Source organism: Melozone crissalis, unplaced genomic scaffold (assembly GCF_028551555.1).
Source record: "Melozone crissalis strain CALT ecotype California unplaced genomic scaffold, PUWL_Pcris_2 ptg000027l_1, whole genome shotgun sequence".
NCBI classification, from domain to species: Eukaryota; Metazoa; Chordata; class Aves; order Passeriformes; family Passerellidae; genus Melozone; species Melozone crissalis.
In genome coordinates, this window is record NW_026535805.1 from 66,364,927 (window position 1) to 66,386,876 (window position 21,950).

The 21,950-nt window shown below is 40.3% G+C and overlaps 1 protein-coding gene across 4 annotated transcripts in view; it reads left to right on the top strand.

Moving 5' to 3' along the window:
* Window positions 1-16,627: 16,627 nt before the first annotated feature.
* Window positions 16,628-21,950, top strand: part of FBXO25 (F-box protein 25) — a 30,820-nt gene continuing 25,497 nt past the window's right edge. For 2 of the 4 annotated variants that reach the window (XM_054280025.1, XM_054280024.1), the window contains exons 1-2: window positions 16,628-16,693; window positions 19,568-19,711. In XM_054280025.1, the coding sequence (XP_054136000.1) occupies window positions 19,575-19,711 (137 nt within the window). In that variant the 5' untranslated portion in view covers window positions 16,628-16,693; window positions 19,568-19,574. The remainder of the gene's footprint in view (window positions 16,694-19,567; window positions 19,712-21,950) is intronic. The other 2 variants (XM_054280022.1, XM_054280023.1) reach the window with 1 other exon arrangement.

A 21,950-nucleotide genomic window follows, 5' to 3' on the forward strand; every position in this document is an offset into this window, starting at 1 on the left:
CAACAGGACTAATAGCATCTGCAGTGCTGAAACTCATAAAGCATTACTGTTGGCTTTTAAGATGATTCATAGGCCAATTTTAACACAGAGAGGTATCTTAGCATAGCATTGGGAGTCAGCAGTTCCTCCCTTCTGATCTGGGCTCTGATACAAAATTTTCTTTATAGCCTTGAGCTGTTCACTTAATCTTTCTGCCTCATACTCCACATCTGTGAAATATGTAGTTACCATATTCACCTAACAGTAAAGAAAGGTCATTGTTTCTCTTCTCCAAAAATATTTTCCTTAGGCCATACCTCACCTCAAAGTCACGTGAGGACTGAAAGGTATCCTGTGGGTCCTGAACTTTTGAGACTGGGTTAAAAGTTTGTGCTTGATGCCACATAATTTCTCTCTACAGAAATATCTGGTGGCAAACTCAGGACCTGAATCCTGGTTAGATGGGCTATCTGACCATAGCACAGGCCTGAGTACAGTGTGGATGCTTAGGCAGCTTCTGCTTGAAGGTGGAAAGAAGAGTCCACTAAAAATCCAGTATAGATGGAGCTCTTGCAGTTGGGAAGATAACTGTGTTGCCTGTGTTCCGAATAGCTACTGCATGATTTTATACAAAAAGAAAAATAAAAAAGTATGCAGTTGTCTCTTTGAACCACAAAGGGATCTCTTTAAATTCTTTTATTGTGAAGCCATGAGTACTACTGTGGTTTTAGTCCTGCAGAAAACTCTGCAGCATACTAATTCAGACAATGTCCAGTTTGCTTTACATCCCTAGCTTAGAAATATATTGTACAAAAGAAATAACTTTTTCTTTTCTTTCAAAACAGTAGCAATATTAAAATGATAGCTCCACAGACCAGAAGAGTATTCTACCAAAAGGATGGATTTTTTTCCTTCAAAATAGTAGCAATATTAAAGGTATCTATTCATTAATAATCTAGGAACTTTTCTCAGTGGTTTTTTAACCCTTAAATAGTCCATTCCATTCTTTGAAAGTCTAGTGTTCTCATTTACTGTAGAAGTTGTATTATGGTACCACAGAATATTAGCTCTAGGCTCCTCTTGTGGAATGTTAAACAACACCACTGGGAATCTGGCAATGAGAAAGATATATTAAGAAAAATTATCTAAACCAACAAACAGTTAGGACTGGGGATGTTTCCCTGAGCAGCTGGGAAGTCCTATTCAGGACTATCCTGGCTATCTCCCAAACATGGTAGGTCAAGTACATAAGGAAAAAAAAATAATTGTCAGAAAGTCACATCCTTCTCTTCCTCTGCACTGACTAATGATACCAACCAAACCAAAAGATTTAGACCACTGTAAAAGGAGAAGTATGGCTGTGATCTCTCCTCTAAAATTAACACCAAAATTTAATCTTGCTGTCGTGTTTCAGTAATTTTTTTCTAATTAAATGAGTTATGTAGCATGATGTCGCTATTACTACTCAGTAGAAGAGCTGCAAATGAGAACTCGATTCTTATATTCTACAAATGTGTTTCATGTTAAAAGAAAGCTGCTCTCAAACTCTGTGCATACAACAATCTGTTGAGGAAGTTGAGGAGCAAAGGACAGGGCCTGTGACCATCAGACTTTCTGTAACCATCCAGTCAGTAAAAGCAACATAAAACCTTTGTTTAGCTTGATGAACGTCTAATAAGTACTCTTTCATGGAAGGGCAGCTTCTAACTCAGAGTAAATACAAGCTTTTGTAATAGATTTAAATTAGCTTCTCCAGAGTTTATATCTTGATAGAAGAAACATGTGGTACTTTAAACATGCTTTATTTTGTTCTAATTTCATTCAAAATCTATTGTAAAAATAATTTCTGGGATTCTCCTTCATTCAATTCCTTGAGTAAAGTTTACTTTTACTGGTTGACTATCCAGTATTTCTAATGTATACTGTTGCCATCTAGTGTCAAAAACCCAACGGTATACCTAACATTCTATTTCCCATTTTTTAGGAGAATAAGCACATATTTGTATGTCTCTACTAATCTTTAAAATTTGTTTTATTTTCTTTTCTCCTTATCAACCATTTGTGATAAACTCCTACAATGTCTGCTGCATATCTTTTCTAAGGTCAGCTTGCAAGTATCCATGCTTTAACTTCAATTCTGTTGGGCCACCTAGGCATGGGACAGTACTCAGGAACAATGGTGGGAAAGGAAATTCTTCCCCAGAAGCTGCAAGGAATATGGGATGTCCTGCAGCTGGATGGAAGGTGGCCCCAGAGGAAATGAATCTCATCTAACCAGACATATTTACAATATACACATTTACCTTTAAAGTTCCCTCTGCAGTCATTGGAAAGACACTGGTACTTTCAGGGAGGAATTCATCTCATACTAGAGCAGAAGATGAAAACAGGTCAAATACTGATGTGCTTTGAAATTGCCTACTTCTCTCTGCTCCCCAACTATGTAGCCAGCATCAGGTAGCAAACTCAGGTGAACACATCCAAACTAGAGATGGCTAAAGGTGGATGAGATCAATCTTACTTCATCTTGCTCTCATAAGGTCTGGAAGGAATTTACTAACTGTCCAAATTTGGACTTGAGCCTTCTTTTAAATAGCCCTGTTTGAATATTCCTCACAAGTTGTAATGAGATTTTCAAGTTATGTGCTTGCTGTCACTGATGGCAGCTGGTATCCTTTAAATCTCTTCTAATCATTTTAAGAGAGGTCGACAGAACACTGGAGAAAGCAGGAGAATTTGATTACACAATTGATTAAAGTGAAGATACAGCAAAGCTGCCAAGACAATCTCTTTAGACCTGGAAACCCAAAGCACAATCCAACCCAATAATTCATCATAATGGCAAGTAACTGAAGAATGGGGATCCAGTTGTGCTATTTTCTTGTAATATTTAGAAAGACAGCAGGATGCTTTTTGGTTTTTGTTTTAAGGCAACAGTTTCAATAGAATTGAACCTACATTAAAAGAGAAATTTTGGCTTGTCCTAGTCCACTGGAGTCTTGCCACTGACTTCATTGAGATCAGGACTGTATTCTCAGTATTGTTGCTGCCTACTCTATCAAGTAGCTAAGAGCTATGGAGCAGAGCAACTCGTGAAGGAGCATATGAGGTGAAAGCTTATGTCAAAAGAGAGTCTTGGAAAGAGCAAGATTCAAGAAATGTGCAACTTTTTCCTCTCTTTTCTGTCAAGTGTTCCTGTCTGACTAATAAATGTACACTCCCAAAATTCATAACTCCTGTGACTCTCCCCACATGTGTTTAAATCTCTGTTAATGCAGTTAGTTCTGCTTCCATATGGCACAGCAGTGGCACTTGGTTGCTGTGATAAACTCTAAGCCTTGGCTGGGAAGGTAAATGAAAAGACATGCTTGCTGCTGAAGCAATTTGCCAGTGAAGTACTGCAAGCCATATGTTTCTCTATCTTCTTCCAAATATTTGTGCTGATGTTGCTAGAAGGCGATGTCATCCAAGGAAAAGGAGATGCATGATAGATCCTGCTGTGATAGATTACTGAAAGCATACAGCACTTGCCTAATGCATTTTTAGCCTCTAAATTCAGTGTTTTACAACCACTAATGCTGCTGGCACTAGTATTCATCAGATTATTCCTCCCACCAGCAGGACTGCTGCTTTGTGGGGTCCATTACTTTCCTGGTAGTGTTGGAAGCTGTGAAGGTTTTGCTCTTTATCTCCTGATGGACCTAATGCTCAGAGCACGTACATGTTACATAAAATTGTAAAAAATAATAATAAATCAGATCAGTGGTCAACACTGCATTAAATTAGATGAATATCCTCAAGCAAGGTTAAATATTTGCAAATTGGTTTTAATTCGGTAATTTTTCTGACATTAAAACAAAATTAATTCCTCAGACTGGCACAAACTTATCTGAGAAACAACAGCATCTTGGGGCTGGTCTTCACTCTGACAAATTCTGGCTGAAGTTACTGAGCCCAGTTCACCTCCCAGATGCAACCTCTGCAGCACCACTTTATTACTGCCATGGGATTAATAATCCCTAAACCAGGCAGCTTCCACAACAAGCATGGAAGAGACTACCAAAGGAAAAAGCATTCAAAGCAGTAGTTACATACAGATGAAACTTCATCTCTCACTATAGTAACTTAACCTAGTCCAGCTTTAAGGGCTAAAAAATCACTTTTTCCTGATCCTCTTACCTCTACTATGCCAAAAACATTTTGTACAGATCCCAGTTCTGCAGCTGAAAGATCTAGCATTGAAGTTATAAACTACTCTCTTTTTTTATTTAATTAAATGAATAAAAAGTAACCATGCTATAAAATAGAGACACAAAAATAGTACATGCTATGAATTTATGTTTTGAAACTGTCAGCAAATTCAATCAGGAAATGATCTCCTCAAATAAATGGACACAGGAAAGCGATTAACTGTTTTTAATTTAGCAACAACAAATTGTAATATCTTTCAGACGGGTAAATCAGAATTATGTCCTAACTTTTATAATCTATAGGCAGCTGCTCTGTCCTCCCAAAGTTGAAGAATTAATGTAAGGGTGTAGGTTAACAGCAGCAATCATTAGTGCAATCATAAATATGTTCTTTTAAGCATATTTATTCTAATGAAATAGATGCTACAGAACAGACTTCTACAGGATGCAATCCTGCTGCCATTATCTAGACAAAACTCCCTTCAGCATCAGCACTTTTCACAACTGGTGACATCACAGAGCTGGACATTTATAAAAATCATAGAATACTATTGAAGTGACTGGGCTGTCTTTAAACAAATTAGCTGCATCTTTAAACACACTGGCTACACTTTACCTGCGCTTTACAGGGTGGTCTAAATTCCAGTTTATCCCAAAGACCTACTGTTAGTCATTACTAGGAGTGACAGCTAACCTCCATTTCACGGCAGTGTGGATGCACTCATCAGGTTCCATTTTGTTTTCTCACAGGGCCTGCAGGATGATCCAGATGTCAAACACCATCGGAAAAGCTGGGAATGGCCACAGTGTGAGGAGACAGCACCAGTCCCTGGCACCCTTTCTGTCCAGTCAGAACTGTGAAGAACTGGAGCCTCCCCAGAAGCCATAAATAAAGTAACTGGAGGAGATGGGACCCCAGCTCCCTGAGGGAGCACAAGTCCTCTGGTTTTTGCCAAGGAGCAGTGTGGGATTCTACTCTCTGAGACCTACAGAGTCAAAGCAGAAAGAAGGAAGGAGAAGAAATACAAGGGGAAAAGAGAGACACAATGAAATATGAATCCTGTTCTGTTCTCAGGGTTTTAAAGACATTTAGTCATCCTTTTGGTATGGACAGGCAATCATTGCTGCAGTAAATGTTATATTCATTTGACCAGGGTGCTTTCAGGAGAAAAACATCTAAGTGATTCTTGAATCTAGCTCATGGGATAACTGTATACCTAGTTATGTAATATCAGCCTAAATAGCATTTCCAATGCTATCAGCAAGACTATTCCCATTGCTTATTGGTATTTGATAGCATAAATTTCCAACTTAAAGGGCATATTGATCCCTTCCTGCTGTTCCTCTTGTCTAATACATGTGTTAAGGAGGCAGTTTTATCTTTATAGGTTGTAAAAATGATTTAATTCTTTGCATATTGCTTGTGTTCAAATAATATATGAATTGAATCTATGTGTCTTCCAGGCCTATGAGCTTCTGAAAATGCCTGTTTAGTTTAATGGCAATCCTATTTTTTTCTATAAAATGCACTAGGAAAAATTCTTTTTCCTATCTGCAAGTCCTTTGACTGTTTTGTAAAAGTTCCTATCTACATCCATAGATTTTATGGTTAAGATATTTATAAAATCATAATAAAAATTTCAAAACAGCATATGAAGAAATGTACACTCAGAATTAACAGTTCTAAACCTCTGAGAACTGTTTAGATGGATTGCCACTTTGTCGTGCTGTGTGTAATAGAATGGTCCCAAGAACCATGCAGACATCTATCTGTGTGTGAATAAAATGCTGCTTTTGTTTCTTCCTTATCAGGGAATAAACAAAACACCAAGAAAACAAGTCTGAAATTTGCTCAGCTTCTTTCATGACTGTTTTTTTTTGTATGGGACTGGAACTGAATTTAACAATAAAGTTTAGAATTGTAGTTGTTTATTATGTAGTTGCTTTTCTTCCATATCAAAAAGCCCAATTAATTTCCTTTGAAATAAAGGTCAAAATCCTCCCTGACTCCCTTGGGAATTGGGTGGCACTTCAGGGGGTCATATGAAGTGGTGCTCATATTAAGACAGTAAACAGAGATCAAATGCAGGAATTTCAACCCATAAAGCTCAGTGGACAAACTCACCACCTCCCCCAGCCACCCCTCCCCAAATGGATTTTTTAGTAGGAAATGTGACTTTAGGGGTTATAATTACATGGTGAGCAAGGCTATGAATAATAATCATTAAAGTATATTGTGCTCCTATTTCACAAAATATATTACTTTCTAAGGCTTCCTCTGTTTAGTGCATCCAAAGGGAGCTCTTTGCTATTGGAGATCACAGTGGATTACAAATCATGAGGACTACTAATGAGGAGGCATAAAATTACTGACTATGCACTAATCTCTGATAGACTTTTGAGTAGTTAAATTATTGTAAATATACAATATATGAAGCATGTATTATACAGTAACCTCTATGACAGTCAACCATCAGGTTTTTGCTTTGTTCATTAGAATCACCAGTAGTTGCATTTTTCCAAGAAAAGATAAAATTTTTCTGAACCCATCACTCCAATACCCTACCAACTAAAGGTTTTGACAGCTTGCTTGCTGTTTCATCTCTGGGTCAGATTGACAGCCCACTGATGCCACTCTCATTCAGCAGTGCTGTAAATTACTCTATTGAAAGACAATTATGTTATTTATAACCAAAATTTATTTCTCAAAAGAAGTCTAATATGCAAGCTTACATGTACACAAAGAGTAGATTAAAAGCACTAATTTCCAGTTGCTGGAGATGGTGCATTTTAAATATGACAGAAGCTCCCTTTGGCCAAAGCCATGGACAGCCTGAGCTGAAGCTGAATGTCCAAGGGCTTTGAAAAGAAAATGATCCTAATTCAGAACCTCCTGGGAAGGGGGAGTGGAAATGTGAGGTTTCAAAGCCCCTACAGGACACCTGCAAGGGATGACACCTTACGGTGCAAGCAGCCATCTGACTGTCACTATTGATGGCAGACATAACACTCCTCAAAGAAAGCAGCCATTACATCTCAGTCTAATATGCAAATGTCTACAAGGGCTCAAGGTCCCAAAGCTGCTAAAACATCACTTCTGGCCACAAAGCTGCACTGTGAGGTGATAAACATAATGCATTGTACTAACAACATTTGTCATAAAAGATGAGAATGAGAGAAAAACCTGCATCCCATAGAAGTAAATACACATGCTAGCAGAATTTGCAGTGCTCCAGAGCTCATCGTGTGATTATCCCAAGTTCCTTATTCTACCACCTACCTCTACAGAAATAATTGTTTTTATTTCAGCATGTCCTCTTCCTCCTTGTGCCACTATCTCATTCTAGCCTTGTCCCCTCCTTCGCACTGTTGAAAATTGCTCAGACGAAAGACATGGGAACTGAAACTTACTAAAACCACAATAAACTAAATGTTCAGTTCAACACGCACAAATCCACCAGAGAAAGGCTTCCAGTAAGAGTGGAAGAATGTCCAGTTCTGAAAAAACATAGGTATAGGTATAGGTATAGGTATAGGTATAGGTATAGGTATAGTATAAAAACAGTTGAAGTAAGAAATTGGTTAGTTTTGTTTAGAAATTTCTGTGGAGTCTGCATTGCCAGTGGAAAGACACTTCGACTTTACGGACTATAATCACAATTTTTATTGTACAAGACTTTTCTTTTTCCTTACTATGCATTTGCAGTTTGCTTCAAAAAACAAACCCGAAACAGGACATTTTGTAAGCCAGAACCACAGTTCTTTGATACCACTGAGCTAAAGCGCGGTAGCTGAGTGTAACTTGAATTACTAAAGTTAAGAACTTATGTTTGCTAGCTTCCATTAAAATGTTCATAAATCAGGAAGTGTGATTCTCTTCTACCACTTCCATAAACCACAGCATAAATGGACTAACACAATTATTATTTATAGGTGTTTCATTTGGTATAAGCAACACCTAAGTAAGCTTCAGGGTTGGGGTTTCTTTTAATTTCAGCATGCTTTCCTTTTTATTTCCTCACTGGTCAGCTTTATCACAATAACATTGCTGTTATATCAGACACAGCTTCTGTTGCTGAGATAAAGACAGTTACTGATAGCATTAGTAATTCTGTTTGGGTTTATGCTGTTCCATTAAACCATGTATGCCATAGGCATAGCTAAATGGGAGTGAAGCACCCTATGGACAGAGGTTTAATTATGAGTAGATATACAAATGAAGGTATGTAGGGAATTTCATTCTGTTTCAGACCATTTCTCCAAGGTAATTTTTAATTCCTAGCATGTCTTTCCACATTCTTAGAGATCTTGCCAATTTCCCACCATCTACCAATTTAACATGCAAACACTTAATTCTGTATTCCAACTCACTATAGAAGTCATATTAGTATTGGATTTTTGCCACCAGAAGTTAAAGTTAAATTTACAAATTATAATTGATATGTTTTATTTTTATTTTTTTTAGAATAGACACAGTATATGCTCTTTTGCAGTTCTGTCACACTTCTCTAATCCTCTATATGCTTTCTATATAAATTCTAGCATCTTTGATTGCTTACTAGCTCTGTAACTCAATTTATAAGGTCCAGCCAAACTAATATACATCTAATTTCTCTAAACATTCTAGCTATCTTTCTCTTTCAAACCCTATTTTTCTCTCTGTCTTTGAAAATTTATCCTTTTCAATTAGCAGTTCTGCTAGCCATCTCCTTCAGCTGAGCATTTTAGCAAACACCAGTGCATATCATTTTATAGAGTAGCAGACTAATAGTTTACTTCTTTTCTTATCCTTCTAGGTACATTTACTAGTTTGCATTCAGTTCCCTTCAGTCAGATTCTATACCATATCTATATCATAACTATATCATATGACTGACTAAGCTTCTCTTCCTGTACTGATTAAACTTCTCTGTAAAATTAGATTTCTTTGTTCCAAATCTTCTTCTGAAAAAAGCCAACAGAAACAAGAGAGAAAAAAACCCTCTCTCCTTCAACAGATATCTTCTCATTTACACATTAATTGCATATCTATCTTAATTTTTACAACATTGTCCTCAGTTTTGATCTATTTTTTCCTTCAGTTCTATGTTCCCAGCTTTTTCTGCAGAAGTCACATTCTCTTAGGAACATATTTGAAATCACTAATCCAAACCAATTTAAAGATTTTATGGATGCACACAAATATAGTGAAAACAGATGGTAACTTACCAATATAGAAAGTCTGCTTCTAAAAATTGATGGTTTTTTCTGATTAAAGGTTTCAAGGAGGTTAGAAACCTCTTGCCATCCTTCATTGCCATAAAAGCAATAAACCTTATTTTGATGGGTAATTTCTTATCAATTTCTATAGCTTGGACTGCCATGAAATTCCACCTCACACTGCAAATTCCTAAAGTAATTAATTTTCTTTCTTAGTTATCTTTCTCTAAAATAGGCAAAGCACATATTTCTTGGAAAATGAACATTTCTTTTCCAAACCTTAGTTCTGACCTCACATTCTCCCCACCACAAATGAGTTAGTTGCAGTATCCAACCTGCCATTGATCAAATGGTGTAATTTCTGTTCATGTCCCAGGGCTTTCAATTAAAGATTTGTATCAAGATATGGTACATGCTCTTTTTCAGATTGTTTCTCTGGAGTTATCTAAAATCATGGTTTTTACTGCCACACTGAAAGTTCTTCAGTTTCTCCCTTAATGTTATTTCCCAGCAAAGTGTTACTGATTTTTTCCACAGAGTAATTATTAGCTTTCAAAATTCTTTTCCCTCTGCTATACAGTGTTTGCTCCAACCAAAGTAAATATGTTTTTTACATTCAACAGTGAATTATTATAAAATACATCTTCCATAATAAATTTCTGCAACAAACATTGATTTGCAAATCTGCCAAAGACAATTACTTTTCTGAGTGTAATCATGAACAACCTACTGTACATCTGTGAATCCTTTTTTCCCCACAAAGCTCTTACAAGATGTTTCTGTTCATCAATTCTCCCCATTCCCCATGTGTTGAGAATTTAGCTGACTAGAGACTGGAAAAGTACAAGGCCGTAGCTAATTCCAAGTCCTGCACCCGCAAGGTAGCGTGTCCTTGGGCCTAGCTAAGTATGATAACAAGTGGACAGAGAGACGTGAGAAATAGAGAATGTAAGCCCAAAAGAATAAAGAAGAGTTGATAGTATAGTTTAACCAGTAGATCGCTTGGCTTGCAGAATATTCATAAGCTTATTACTTGCTGTATAAGTGTCTGATGCTCTCTTCAATAAACAGAACTTGGTGTTGACTCATATTGAGCCCCGAGTTTTCCCTGCACCCAACAAATAGCTCATCCCTGACAAAGGCCTCATTCTATGACACCCATGCTCTTTGGGGAGCAGTTTGCCTGATGATACCACATCCCTGTGGACTGGGGAGCTGAGAGGGGTGCTGGCTGACAAGGCAGGGGCTTTGCAGCCACAGCCTCTCTGCACAAGGCAAGGGATGGTGGCCAGGTTCAACCAGGAGTCCAGGTCAAGGGGTGAGGCAGCTCCAGGCAGCCCCAAGGTTGAGCTGGGAAGCCAATGTACAGGTCTAGGTAGGAGCCCAGCCCAGCAGGCTATAGGGCCAGGCCAGTCTGGTTCCCCTGGCACTGCCAGCAGCCTCTCCAACATTCCCAGGAGGAAAAGGGCTGCCCTGGGATGCACCACGGCCAAGCTGCACCTGCTCCTCAGCAGCCAAGCCTTTGGGAAGGGAGGTGTTGTCTTATGCATCTGCAGTTTTCCTAGTACACTAAAATTACCATAGAACTTTATAAGGAATATGTGAAATGGAATAGTGTCAATCAATATTAAATTAGTCAAGAACTGCTCAAGCTACTCCATGTTGATCAGAACAGTCTTAAAAGCTTCCACATTCTATTAAGTTATTTATCCTCTCACACTGAGGGGAGTAATAAACCTAATGAAGGAAGAGCAGTAGCATTACCTCTTGTTTTGGCAGTGTCCATGATTTTTTTTAAAGAAAAAAAATGCAAGCCACAAAAGAAATTTCTCAAAAACTGTGTAATACACTGAAAAACACACATTAAGAAATATCTGGGATGATGAGGCTTTTCTCCAAGTTTTGATATTTGTTTTTATCAGGTAGTTTTTTTCCTGGAAAATGAAACTACTAAGCAACTGACTCCTTGGAAAAAGACCGAGTGCTTGGATTATGTGTTCTTTTCAATTTTTGTTTTACTTATGAGTTTTGTCTTCATCATTGTCATGTGTTTCCTTCTGCTTTCTAATGATTTTATTGCTCCTGCATCACTTTCCTGTTTCTTTTTGTTGGCATTAAATGTTGCTAAGTAACTCAATTGGGCTGTGGTATTACTGGTCAGAACTATTCTATTTTTTAAAATATGTATAGAGATTACTCAGCAAAATGAAAACCACTCTCCCAAAGGAAAGAAGGCCATTTGCATCTACCACAACCCTCATTTTCAGGTGATTTCTAAGAAAAAATTGGAAGTGATTCCTATTAATATACTGTATGCAAACATAAACACATATAAACATTCCTGCCATGCATCTTCTGAGACCAAACAGTTAAGAAAATATGAATCTTAATAACAAGATGCTTTATGTGAGGTTATCCTAAGGCACAACAAATAACATTCCTTTGGCTTTTAATAATGTGTCTCAGTTCTTACAAGCAATTGTAATTTTAAAGTAAAATAGCTTGGATTTCCTTCAGTGCAAGCTCATTTAAAGAATTCACCTTTGCTGTGGGTTATTAAAAAGAAACCATAATTTCAGTAATTTAATAGCAAAAAATGGGAAAGATGGAATTCACCATTTTATTCTCCTAATTTCATGTTAATGTTGCAATGATCTAGTGCCTCATCTACATGGACCTGCAATCAGCAGTAAGGGTAACTATCCCAATCACAAAACTCATCTGGGTTTAATGAAATTTTCACTTAAAAATCTCTCTGAAACAATCAAAAGCACTAACAGCCACACTGCAGATCAGTTTTTTCAATTTCCACTGGGAAGGTTTAAAATGCTTTAGTATTAAATAAAGCATAATAGAAGGCTGTGACACCAGAATAAGAAAATTACCATAGAACTTTATAAGGAATATGTGAAATGGAATAGTGTCAATCAATATTAAATTTTTCAAGAACTACTCAAGCTACTCCATGTTGATCAGAATAGTCTTAAAAGCTTCCACATTCTGTTAAGTCATTTTACATCTTGAAAACCCCCTAAAGTCAGCAACATGCTTTATTTTGTATACTTTTAACACAGACATGCACTACACATAAAAAAACATTTTCAAATAAATTTCTCAGTCTTCAATTAATTTTTATAGGTCAGAGCATGGGACTCTCAAGATAGCAACTATTCTTATCATGGGAAGTATCTCTAAATTTTGTCATTTGAAAATGTATCATATTTTGTTACAAAAAAAGGCAGATGGAAAGGTATCAAAAGCATTAAATACTAGAATTACTTCACAAACACTATACAGCAAAATGACTTTGGTTTTGAAGTATGGAGTTAGAAAATTTCCCTAGCAAGAGAGGATGGCTCAGTAGTAACTCTGGGCAATAACCACTTTGCATCTGCTTGTTGAATAATCACAAGACTTTTAGACACTTGGAATGAAACCACATATACATAAAGTCTTGTAATAAGTGGCTCTCTACTAAAAATAAATTAAAAATTACATTCTTCCAGCTCCTTCTATTGTATAATTAATATAAATATGCTGAAGCCAGCAGGTGAAATATTATAATAGCTGGGCATGAGTAGCAGCAAATATGCAGGAAAGAGAGTTGTCACAGAAAACCCAATTACTTATGTACCTCAGCTATTAATAACTTTATTAAATTTGAAGCACAAGTCAAAGAGTGTGACCGCCTAAGCTGGAAGAACACACTTGTCCTTGTCCTTCTAGGACCTATACCAGAAAAAAAAAAGAAAAAAGCTAGAAACATATGGGAAGGAACAGTTTCTTCCCTCCATATTGTATGCTCCCTAAAGTGTGAGGCATTCATCCAGGGTAACATCTCCCAGCTGGGCTTGATGGCAGCAGGTATGAGCAGCAGGACCAGCAGGAGTGAGCAGCAGGAGTGAGCAGAAGGTGAGAGCAGCAGGGGTGAACACAGGTGAGAGCAGCAGGTGTGAGCAGCAGGGGTGAGCAGCAGGTGTGAGCAGCAGGTGAGAGCAGCAGGGGTGAGCAGCAGGTGAGAGCAGCAGGTGAGAGCAGCAGGCTGAGGACGGGACTCTGCCCCTCCCAGGGTGCTATATCCAGCTGGGGACACAGAAGGGCCATGAAGGTGCTCAGAGGGCTGGAGCACCTCTGCCACAAAGGCTGGCTGAGAGGGCTGGGGCTGATCAGGGGAGAGGAGGCTCCAGGGAGACCTTCTACAGCTTCCAGTAAATGAAGAAGGCCTACAAAAACCCCATAGAGAGGCTTTTTTCAAGGGCATGCACTGATAGGAAAATGTGAAAAACGCATGTATTTTATGATTGGCTTTTCGCAAATATTAAAATGAATATTATATGTGTTGTGTTAGAAAGTAATGCTGTATTAATTCTCTTAAGTACTGTGTTAAATATAGTTTTAGGTTATAAAACTTGTTAAAATAGAAACTATGCTATGTAAGATGCTTTGTTTAAAAGAAAGGACTTGCAGCAAGATAGCAGCCACAGGACACCTAAATCTTTCAGAGAAAAAGAATTATTGCCTTCTTATCAGAAGAAACAAACTTCTTCCCACCTCGAAGGCGCTGTTAGGATTCAGAGGAAGAAGCTGATGAAGACCAGACAGAATCCTGTGTTTGAATGGAGTTTATGCATCATGTATGAGGTGTATGACTACGCAACAGGCTATTGCTTTTAAGGGTTAATCCTCTGTTAACAGGTGTCCTTTTTCAGGGTCAAGCTGCCCAGAAAAAGGTACCCGGACGTCCGTAACTCTTTGTTTTTATTGTCTCATATTGTCCTAATTCAAACTGTCCAAATTATTATTACTCTAACTGTATTACTATTTTTATAACCATTTTATTACTAATAAACTTTTAAAATTTTAAAAACAAGTGATTGGCGTTTTTCGCAGAAAAGCAAGAAAAGCTTTAAACTGGGAGAGAGTATCTTTAGAGTAGATACCTGGGAGCCTTTCTGCCCTGTGAGGCCGGTGAGCCACTGCCACAGGCTGCCCAGGGAAGCTGAGGACCCTCCACCCCTGGAAGTGTTCAAGGCCAGGCTAGATGGATCTTTAGGGTGCATCTAGGGGAAGGTGTCCCTGCCCATGGCAGGGGGATTGGAAATAGATGACCTTCAAAGATCCTTTCCAACCCAAGCCATTCTATGATATTAGGAAGCGTGGTGCCCATCACTCTGCTCTCTCACTCCTCCTCTTCATCAGGACAAGGGAAAAAAATAATGAAAAAGCTTCTGGGTCCAGATAATGACAGAGAGCCAATTAACATCCACCAATAACCATAACCCACCAATTACCATCGTAGGTAAACCAGAATCAACTTGGGGAAGATTAATTAAATTTGCTGTGAATTAAAAATTGGATATTTTAAAAATAGCACCGTGAGAAACAGAACAAAAAACAGAAGCACCTTTTTTCAACTCCCTTTTTTTCCCAGCCTCAACTCCACTCTTTGTTCTTGACTTTTCTGCCACCTCTTCTCCTCCACAGGTGTCCTAGGGAGATGGGAAACTGCAGTTGGGGTGCGTTCACAACACTTTGTCTGTGCCACCCCTTCCTTCTCATGCTGCTCCCTGCTCTGGAATACTCACTGGACAGAGTCCTCCACAAACTGTTCCAGTGTGTCCCTCCCAAAATGCTGCACTTTTCAAGAAGTAACCTCCTACTTACTGTCTTTCAGGGTTTTAATGCTGCTTACTCCTCAGGTAAACACAAGAGAACTGCAGCATATTTTCTGAAGTGCTTCAGAAAATATGGATTAGATGTTTAACTCATGAAGCTCTGCTAGGAAAATTCAGGCTGCCTTAAAGGAACAACCCCACCAGAGCAATGAGCTAAGTACTCATTGTATGCCCACACACCCCAGGACTCCTCTAAGAAAATGTGGAAGGATTCTAGAGACAGAAAGATTTGTGGCACATTATGAAGGAATTTTGTAGACCCAGGTGCCAAAGAACAGAAAAAAAACCCAAAACCCTTTCATGGGCTTGAAAAGGAGATTGACATGTTTCTGGCAGAGTGGTGGTGTACAGTTTTTAATATTGACTCACATCATTTGCCAGTGCAGGGCTGGGAATGTTTTCAGTCAGGCCATGGCAGAGAGAGTGAGCGGCCTACAGGCCCTGGCTGTGCAAAGGCAGCACCTTTGCCATGGCCGTATTTGTGCCAGGATATTGGGCTCTTGAAAAATATTTGGGTATTCAACTTTTTCTGTCTTCAAGAAAAGAAAGGAATCCTATCTCTAGTTTAATTATGAATAGTAACATATTGAGAACACAATGAATCCTAGACCAAATATAATTACTCGTGAGTTTTTCAAGACCAAATACAGAAAAGAAGCCCTTCCAGGTCTTTGCTGATTTCTGTGCTTTTATGACACTGAAATTATTTTATAAACTCCATTTTCTTATGGGAAAGACTAGCAAAAAGATTAAGGGTTGCTTCCAGGTAGGGACAAGTTGTAGCAATTGTAGTGTAGTCAATCCCTAGCATTCAAATAATTAAAATAATAAAGCCTTTTTGTACAGCACAAAATTTAGGACCAATTGCAATGTTTGAAAGCACTACTTTAATTTTACTATTAATGCCTTGACTTTTTTAAAATAGTTTTCTCCTTAACTAATTTTAAGTGAAAATAACTGATTTTAAGTGAAGTCAGAAATGTTTATACAATCATATATTAATGATTTGAGGTTTTAACAAACAAGGCCCTCCATAAACTTGGTTCGTGGCACGCTGGCACACCCGGGGCAAAGAGGGGCTCACTGGGGCACACAGAGGGTGACGCCACCAGGGTTCTCCGGGCACGCCGGGGACACAGGGTCACAGCGGGGACGGGGAGAGTCGTACCAGGCACACCGGTCATGCCGGGGAGTCACTCTGGGCATATAAGAGAGGGGTCACAGCGGTGACAGGGAGGGGGCACACCGGGGGGGTCACACCGGCAGGTTCTCTAGGGGATCACACCGGGGGGGTTCCCTAGGGGGTCACACCGGAGTCACACCGGGGGGGTCCCCCAGGAGGCCCCGCCCCGCCCCACGCGCGCCACACGCCCCGCCCCCGCCGACGAAAACATTGGCACGTGCGGCCCGCGGGCGCCCGTCACGTGACGCGGCCGGCTCGCGCCGGGGCGGAGACTGCCCCGCCCCGCTTCTCCAATGGCGGCGCGCGCTGCCGGGTAGCAACAAGCGCTGCGGGCGGCGGCCAATCAGCGCTGGGCGGGGGCGTGGCCAGCGCGGCCCATGGTACTTCCGGCAACAGCCCCGGGCCCGGGCCGAGCGCCGGGCGTGGAGCGGTGGGGACGGCGGCGTCGGTGCGAGCGGTGCCGGGAGGTGAGCGCGGCCCGGCCCGGCCCGGCCCAGCCCGGCCCTGCAGCGGGGTCGGGATGGCGCCTGTGGGGCCGTGCGTGTGAGCCCCGTCGGCCCGCGGGATTGGGGCTGAGCGTGGGCGGTCGTGGCTTGAGGGGTTTGGGGCTGACTCTTAGGGGCGTGCGGAGCTGCAGGAGTGTGGGACAGGGTGTTAAAGGTCAGGGTGGGCACATGGGGCCGGGGCCGGGGAGGACGGGCAGCACTGAGGGGGCTGGAAGGGGGTGCGGGGAGCTGCCTGGACCAGTGGGGTGTTGGGGTGTGAGCATGGGAGCCAGCGTGGTGTCACCAGGGGCACGCCCTGCCTCGCAGGTCTGGTGGCCTTCTACGGTGGGATTTCGGTGTTGGTGGATGAGGCCATACAGGGTGACACTGTGACTGGTGTGGTTTACCTGAACTTGTGAAAAGCATTTGATGCTGGCCCTCACAAATTCCTTGTCTCTGAACTGGACAGACATGAATTTGACAGATGATCTGCTGGGTCAATAAGGAGCTGGCAGGATGGTCGTCCCCAAAGAGTTGCAGTCAACAGCTCTGTGTCCAAGTGGAGATGAGTGGCAAGTGGCATTCTTGAGGATTGGGTCTGGGCCTGTTTAACATCTTTGTTAGGGACATGGACAGTGGGATTGAGTGTATCCTCTGCAAGTTTTTGGAAGGTACCTAATTGTGTAGTGCAGTCAACAAGCTGGAGAGAAGGGATGCCATCCAGAGGGACCTTGGCAGGACAGAAATGAGTGTGTGCAGACCTCCTGAAATTCAGCAAGGCTGAGTGCTAGGTCCTGCAGCTGGGTCATGGCAGTACCCAGCACAGGTACAGGATGGGTGGAGCATGGACTGAAAGCAGCTTTGAGTTATTGATTGATAGGGAGCTCAACATGAGTCAGCAATGTGTACTGGCAGCCCAGAAAGCTGGAGGTGTTCTGGGGTACACCAAAATAAGTGTGCAAGGGAGGCGATTCTGCCCCTCTGCTCTGCTCTCCTCGTACACCACCTGCAGCACTGCATCCAGCTCTGGGATCCTCACCATAGGAAGGCTGTGACTGTGCTGGAGAGGGTCCAGAGGAGGGATGGAGCAGCTATGAGCACTGGCTGAGAGCATTGGGATTGTATAGCCAGGTGAAGAGAAGGCTTTGGGGAGATCATTAGAGCAGTCTTCCAGTCCTTTAAAGGAGGGCTACAAGAGAACTGGGGAAGGACTTTCTACAAGTGCCTGTAGTGGCAGAACAAGGCAGAATGGCATCAACCTGAGAGAAGGTAGGCTTAGGTTAGGTCTTAGGGAAAAGCTCTTTACTGTGAGAGTGATGAGGCACTGACACAGGTTGCCCAGAGGAATGGTGGGTGTCCCATCCTTTTTAACATTCAAGGTCAGATTGGATGGGGCTCTGAGCAGCCTGGTTGAGTGGAAGGTGTCGCCCAGATTGGAACTGGGTGATCTTTAAGGTCCTTCCAACCCAAACCCTTCTGTGATAGAGACACCAGTATGAGGGGAGTACTTCTGGTGGTTCATATTGTTCCTAGGAAGCAGCAAAAGGATTGGAAAAGCAGGTAGGCATGAATAAAGCTTGTTGCAACTGGGGGAATGGATGATGTAAATTTTAGAAAAGGTTCTTGTTGAAAGCAGAGGAAAGCTGAGTTCTTAGTAGGAAGTTGAATCTTCCTACTAAGATTCAGCTTCAGGAAAGCTGAATCTTAGTAGGAAGGGGACTTCAGCCAATCTTGAGGCCTAGGCAATGCACTTTGTTTTGCATACTGTGCAGATTTTTAAATAAAGAAAAACCCAGCTGGCTCACTTAGCCTGTATTTCTTCTGGCTTTTTATCCTCTTCTGACAAATATGTTGGGCAAATGCTGGTCAAGAGGGCAAAGTTTCAAATAACTTCCTAGTGATGTTTACTGATGGGGCCTAATATTTTTTCAAGTAGAAAAAGTATTAGAAAATGTGTGTTTGTGAGGATCAAAGCTGTTGCTGCTGTATATTAACATGTGTTTTGAATACCATAATGCTCTCTTCCCTCTATAGCTTGCATGGGAAATCTCTTGTTAAACCAAGGAGCAATATGTTTGTGTGATGAATGGGAAGAAGAGAGCAAAAGCTGGCAAGGTTATAGTCTTCAAAGTGTAGGAAACTGCCTTTTTCAAATTCTTAATGTGTCAGAAGTGAATCTCACTTTTGAAAAATGGTAGCAGAACACTGTTTGAGTGATATAGCTGTGATGACCTGTGTCTATTTGTAGGAATTTCTGGAGACATGTCACAATGGACTTTGTTGCAGTCTCCTTTTGTGCTTATCTGCTTAATAGGATGGCATGGGAGGTGGCCTCAAAAACAACAAAAAGATTTTTGGGAATGTTAAAATTCCTATCCCAAAACATCATTACTCATTGTACCATAAACTCAGTATTTGTAAGGATTAAAAAAAACAAAAGGAGCAACATTGATTTTGTGAGCTGTCAATCTCTTTAAAACCATTTATTAGTCACATATGAAAATCAGTAATCTGTTTGATCATGACAGAGCAGATTACACATGATATAATTGTTATCATTTTCTTTTTTTGGTATCATTCCGTTCATGGGCTACCAGGATATTTTCCCTTGTTCTCCAAAGAACAAGGAATTCTAATGGTCTTGATCTAATAAAATGCTGAAAGAAGAGAAGAATATCATTAGAGAATAAAATTATACTTAAACCACTGAATCTGTTTCTTTAAAGGCTACTCTGCAGAGAACTTTTCTCAAGGTATTTTCTTTTTAAGGCTAAAGAGAAAACTGAAATAATGACAGGAAGTTTTGAAACTTTTAAAATAAATTATAGACAAAGAATCTCTTCTTGCTGCTTATAGAGAAACCATGCCATTTTTGGGCCAAGACTGGAGATCCCCTGGATGGAGATGGGTTAAAACAGAAGATGGATGGAAGAGATGTGAAACCTTTAGTCATGCACTTGAGGATGGGAATAATCAGCTGAATGATATCAGCCACACTGTGTAAGTTTAAAAAAAAAAGGTGATTCTGCATGAATTAATAGCAGGTGGGAAGGCGAAATTGACTTAATTTCCATTCAGATTGCAACTGTTTGTGGTAGCTGATGTCATCTGTATACAAATGCAATCATGTGTTTTGTTAGTTAGGCAGAGAGGAGACCCCTGTGGAGACTGTCTGTCTTTTGTCACTGCTTTGGGACTTGCTTATTTGAGGCAGCCAGATCCCTTCTTAGCCTATATGTCTTTCAAAATAATAAAACAATAAATACTTATAAAAATCTAACAAAACCTTTGCCCCCTGATGCCTGTTGAGTGCTGTTTAAAGGTAAAAGTACACTTGTAAATTGCAATTGAACCTGGGAGTGAATGCAGGCTTTCTGCTGAGTGGGTGTTGGCTTAGTTTGTGGCAGCCATAAAATGCCTTTGCTCCAAATATACAGTCAGTGGGAGCCTAATGCTCATTCTGTAGCACAACAGATGACTGGATGTCCTCCTGTAGGACAGGTGAGAAAGAGATCAGGTAAATAAAGTGATATTTGTGGCAAATGGCCACAGGCTGCTGTGATATAAATCATTCTGTCCAAACAAACTTCTCCACAAAGAAGCAATTCTCAGGGGTTTGATTCTTGGTCATAAATTCCAGCATAATGTGCTCATAATGAGGAAAGGGAACATTTGGTGTTTTGTTGTTAGTCCAGTAAAAGATAACTCATCTGGTTTAGAGAGGGATTTACTGGGAAGCGAGGATTTGCTGTAGTCACACACCTGTGTTTTCTAAATTTATAAAACAATCCTCAAGGGAGCTATCAAGCAGTGAAGCATTATTATTAAGCTTAACCTACTGTTTCCTTCATGCCTTTCTTCCTTTTGTGTTAATCTGTCACTGATCTCATTTGGGCTTCTTTATCCACAAAGTCTGGCCACTGTGGATACAAAACTTTGTCTGGAAGAATGTTCAGTAAGCCTCCAACATAAAAGCTGCCTTAAATACCTTTGAAAAAAGGTATTTAGTAAAGTAAGGGAAATCTAGAGTATTTAGCAACTGTGCAAATTGCTTCAAAAATAAATATCATGTAGGTTGCTTAACTAATACTGTTTGATAAGTGTGAAAGGAATTATCAGTCTTTGTGAATACCATTAAGATTTCTGCTCATAATTGTGTGTGTGTATAAATGTATAATGTATCTTTTCTCCAAAGAGCAAGATGAGGTACTTTTATGGCTTCTTTGAGCAAAAATACTGGATTTTCTTTTTCTTTTATTTTTGCCTTAGTCTTGGAAGACCCTAGAATTGAGCTCTTCCGGAGCCAAAAACTGTACTTCTGTCTATTCAATTAAAAATGTATGTTGTTCAAACTCAGACTAGAGAATTCAAGTTGGTATGTCTTGGCATTGTAGCACTACTCTGGAGTGATTTTGCTACACTTTTAACTTTGGATCTCTGATTATAACTTCTGCTTTTTATATGCCAGTTAAGTTTTGCCACTAAACTGCAATTAATGTCTATTTGCACAACATTATGGAACAATTTAGAGTAGAAATGATTTCTGAGCATCATCTGGTTGAAACACATGCTTAAAGCAAGGCCAGCTGAGGTTGGGTTCTGCAGGGCCTTGCCCAGTTCAGCTTTGTGCTTTTCCAATAATGGAAGCTCTTTTCTGGGTTCCTGTTCTATGTTCTGTTACTGTCAATGTTATTTTGTTGTTGTTGTGCTGTCCTATGTTGTATCATTTCTCCCTGCCCTCCTCATTTCAGTAAGAATTTCTCTTATCACAGGTTGTGTCCATTACCACTTAACTTACTACTGCCCACCTCCTCCAACCTTACAGTCTCACTCCATCTTATATGTATCCTCATTTTAAAAACTGACAGCAATTAGATTTCCCTCCACCACCAGCTCTAGACCTGAGCAAGGTCATTTCTCTACCCTTGTGCACCATGTGCTCCAGTGGCTTGGGGACTCCCCACTGGAGTTGTACCAGTATGACAAAGTTTTCACTCTTTTGGGAGGCCCCAAACTAGACACAGTGCTTCAGATGAGTACTCCTGCCAAATAAAGATGGATGTTTGCTTCTTTCAGTCTGCAGGATACACTTTCCTTAGCTCAATCCAGGGTGCAGTTGGCCTAACACAACACCAGGGCACACTGCTGACCTGTGTTCAGCTACTTATCCTCCAGCCTCCTGGCTCCTTTCCTGCAAAACTGCTTCCTATGCAGTCTGTCCCAGCATATACCCAGGCTT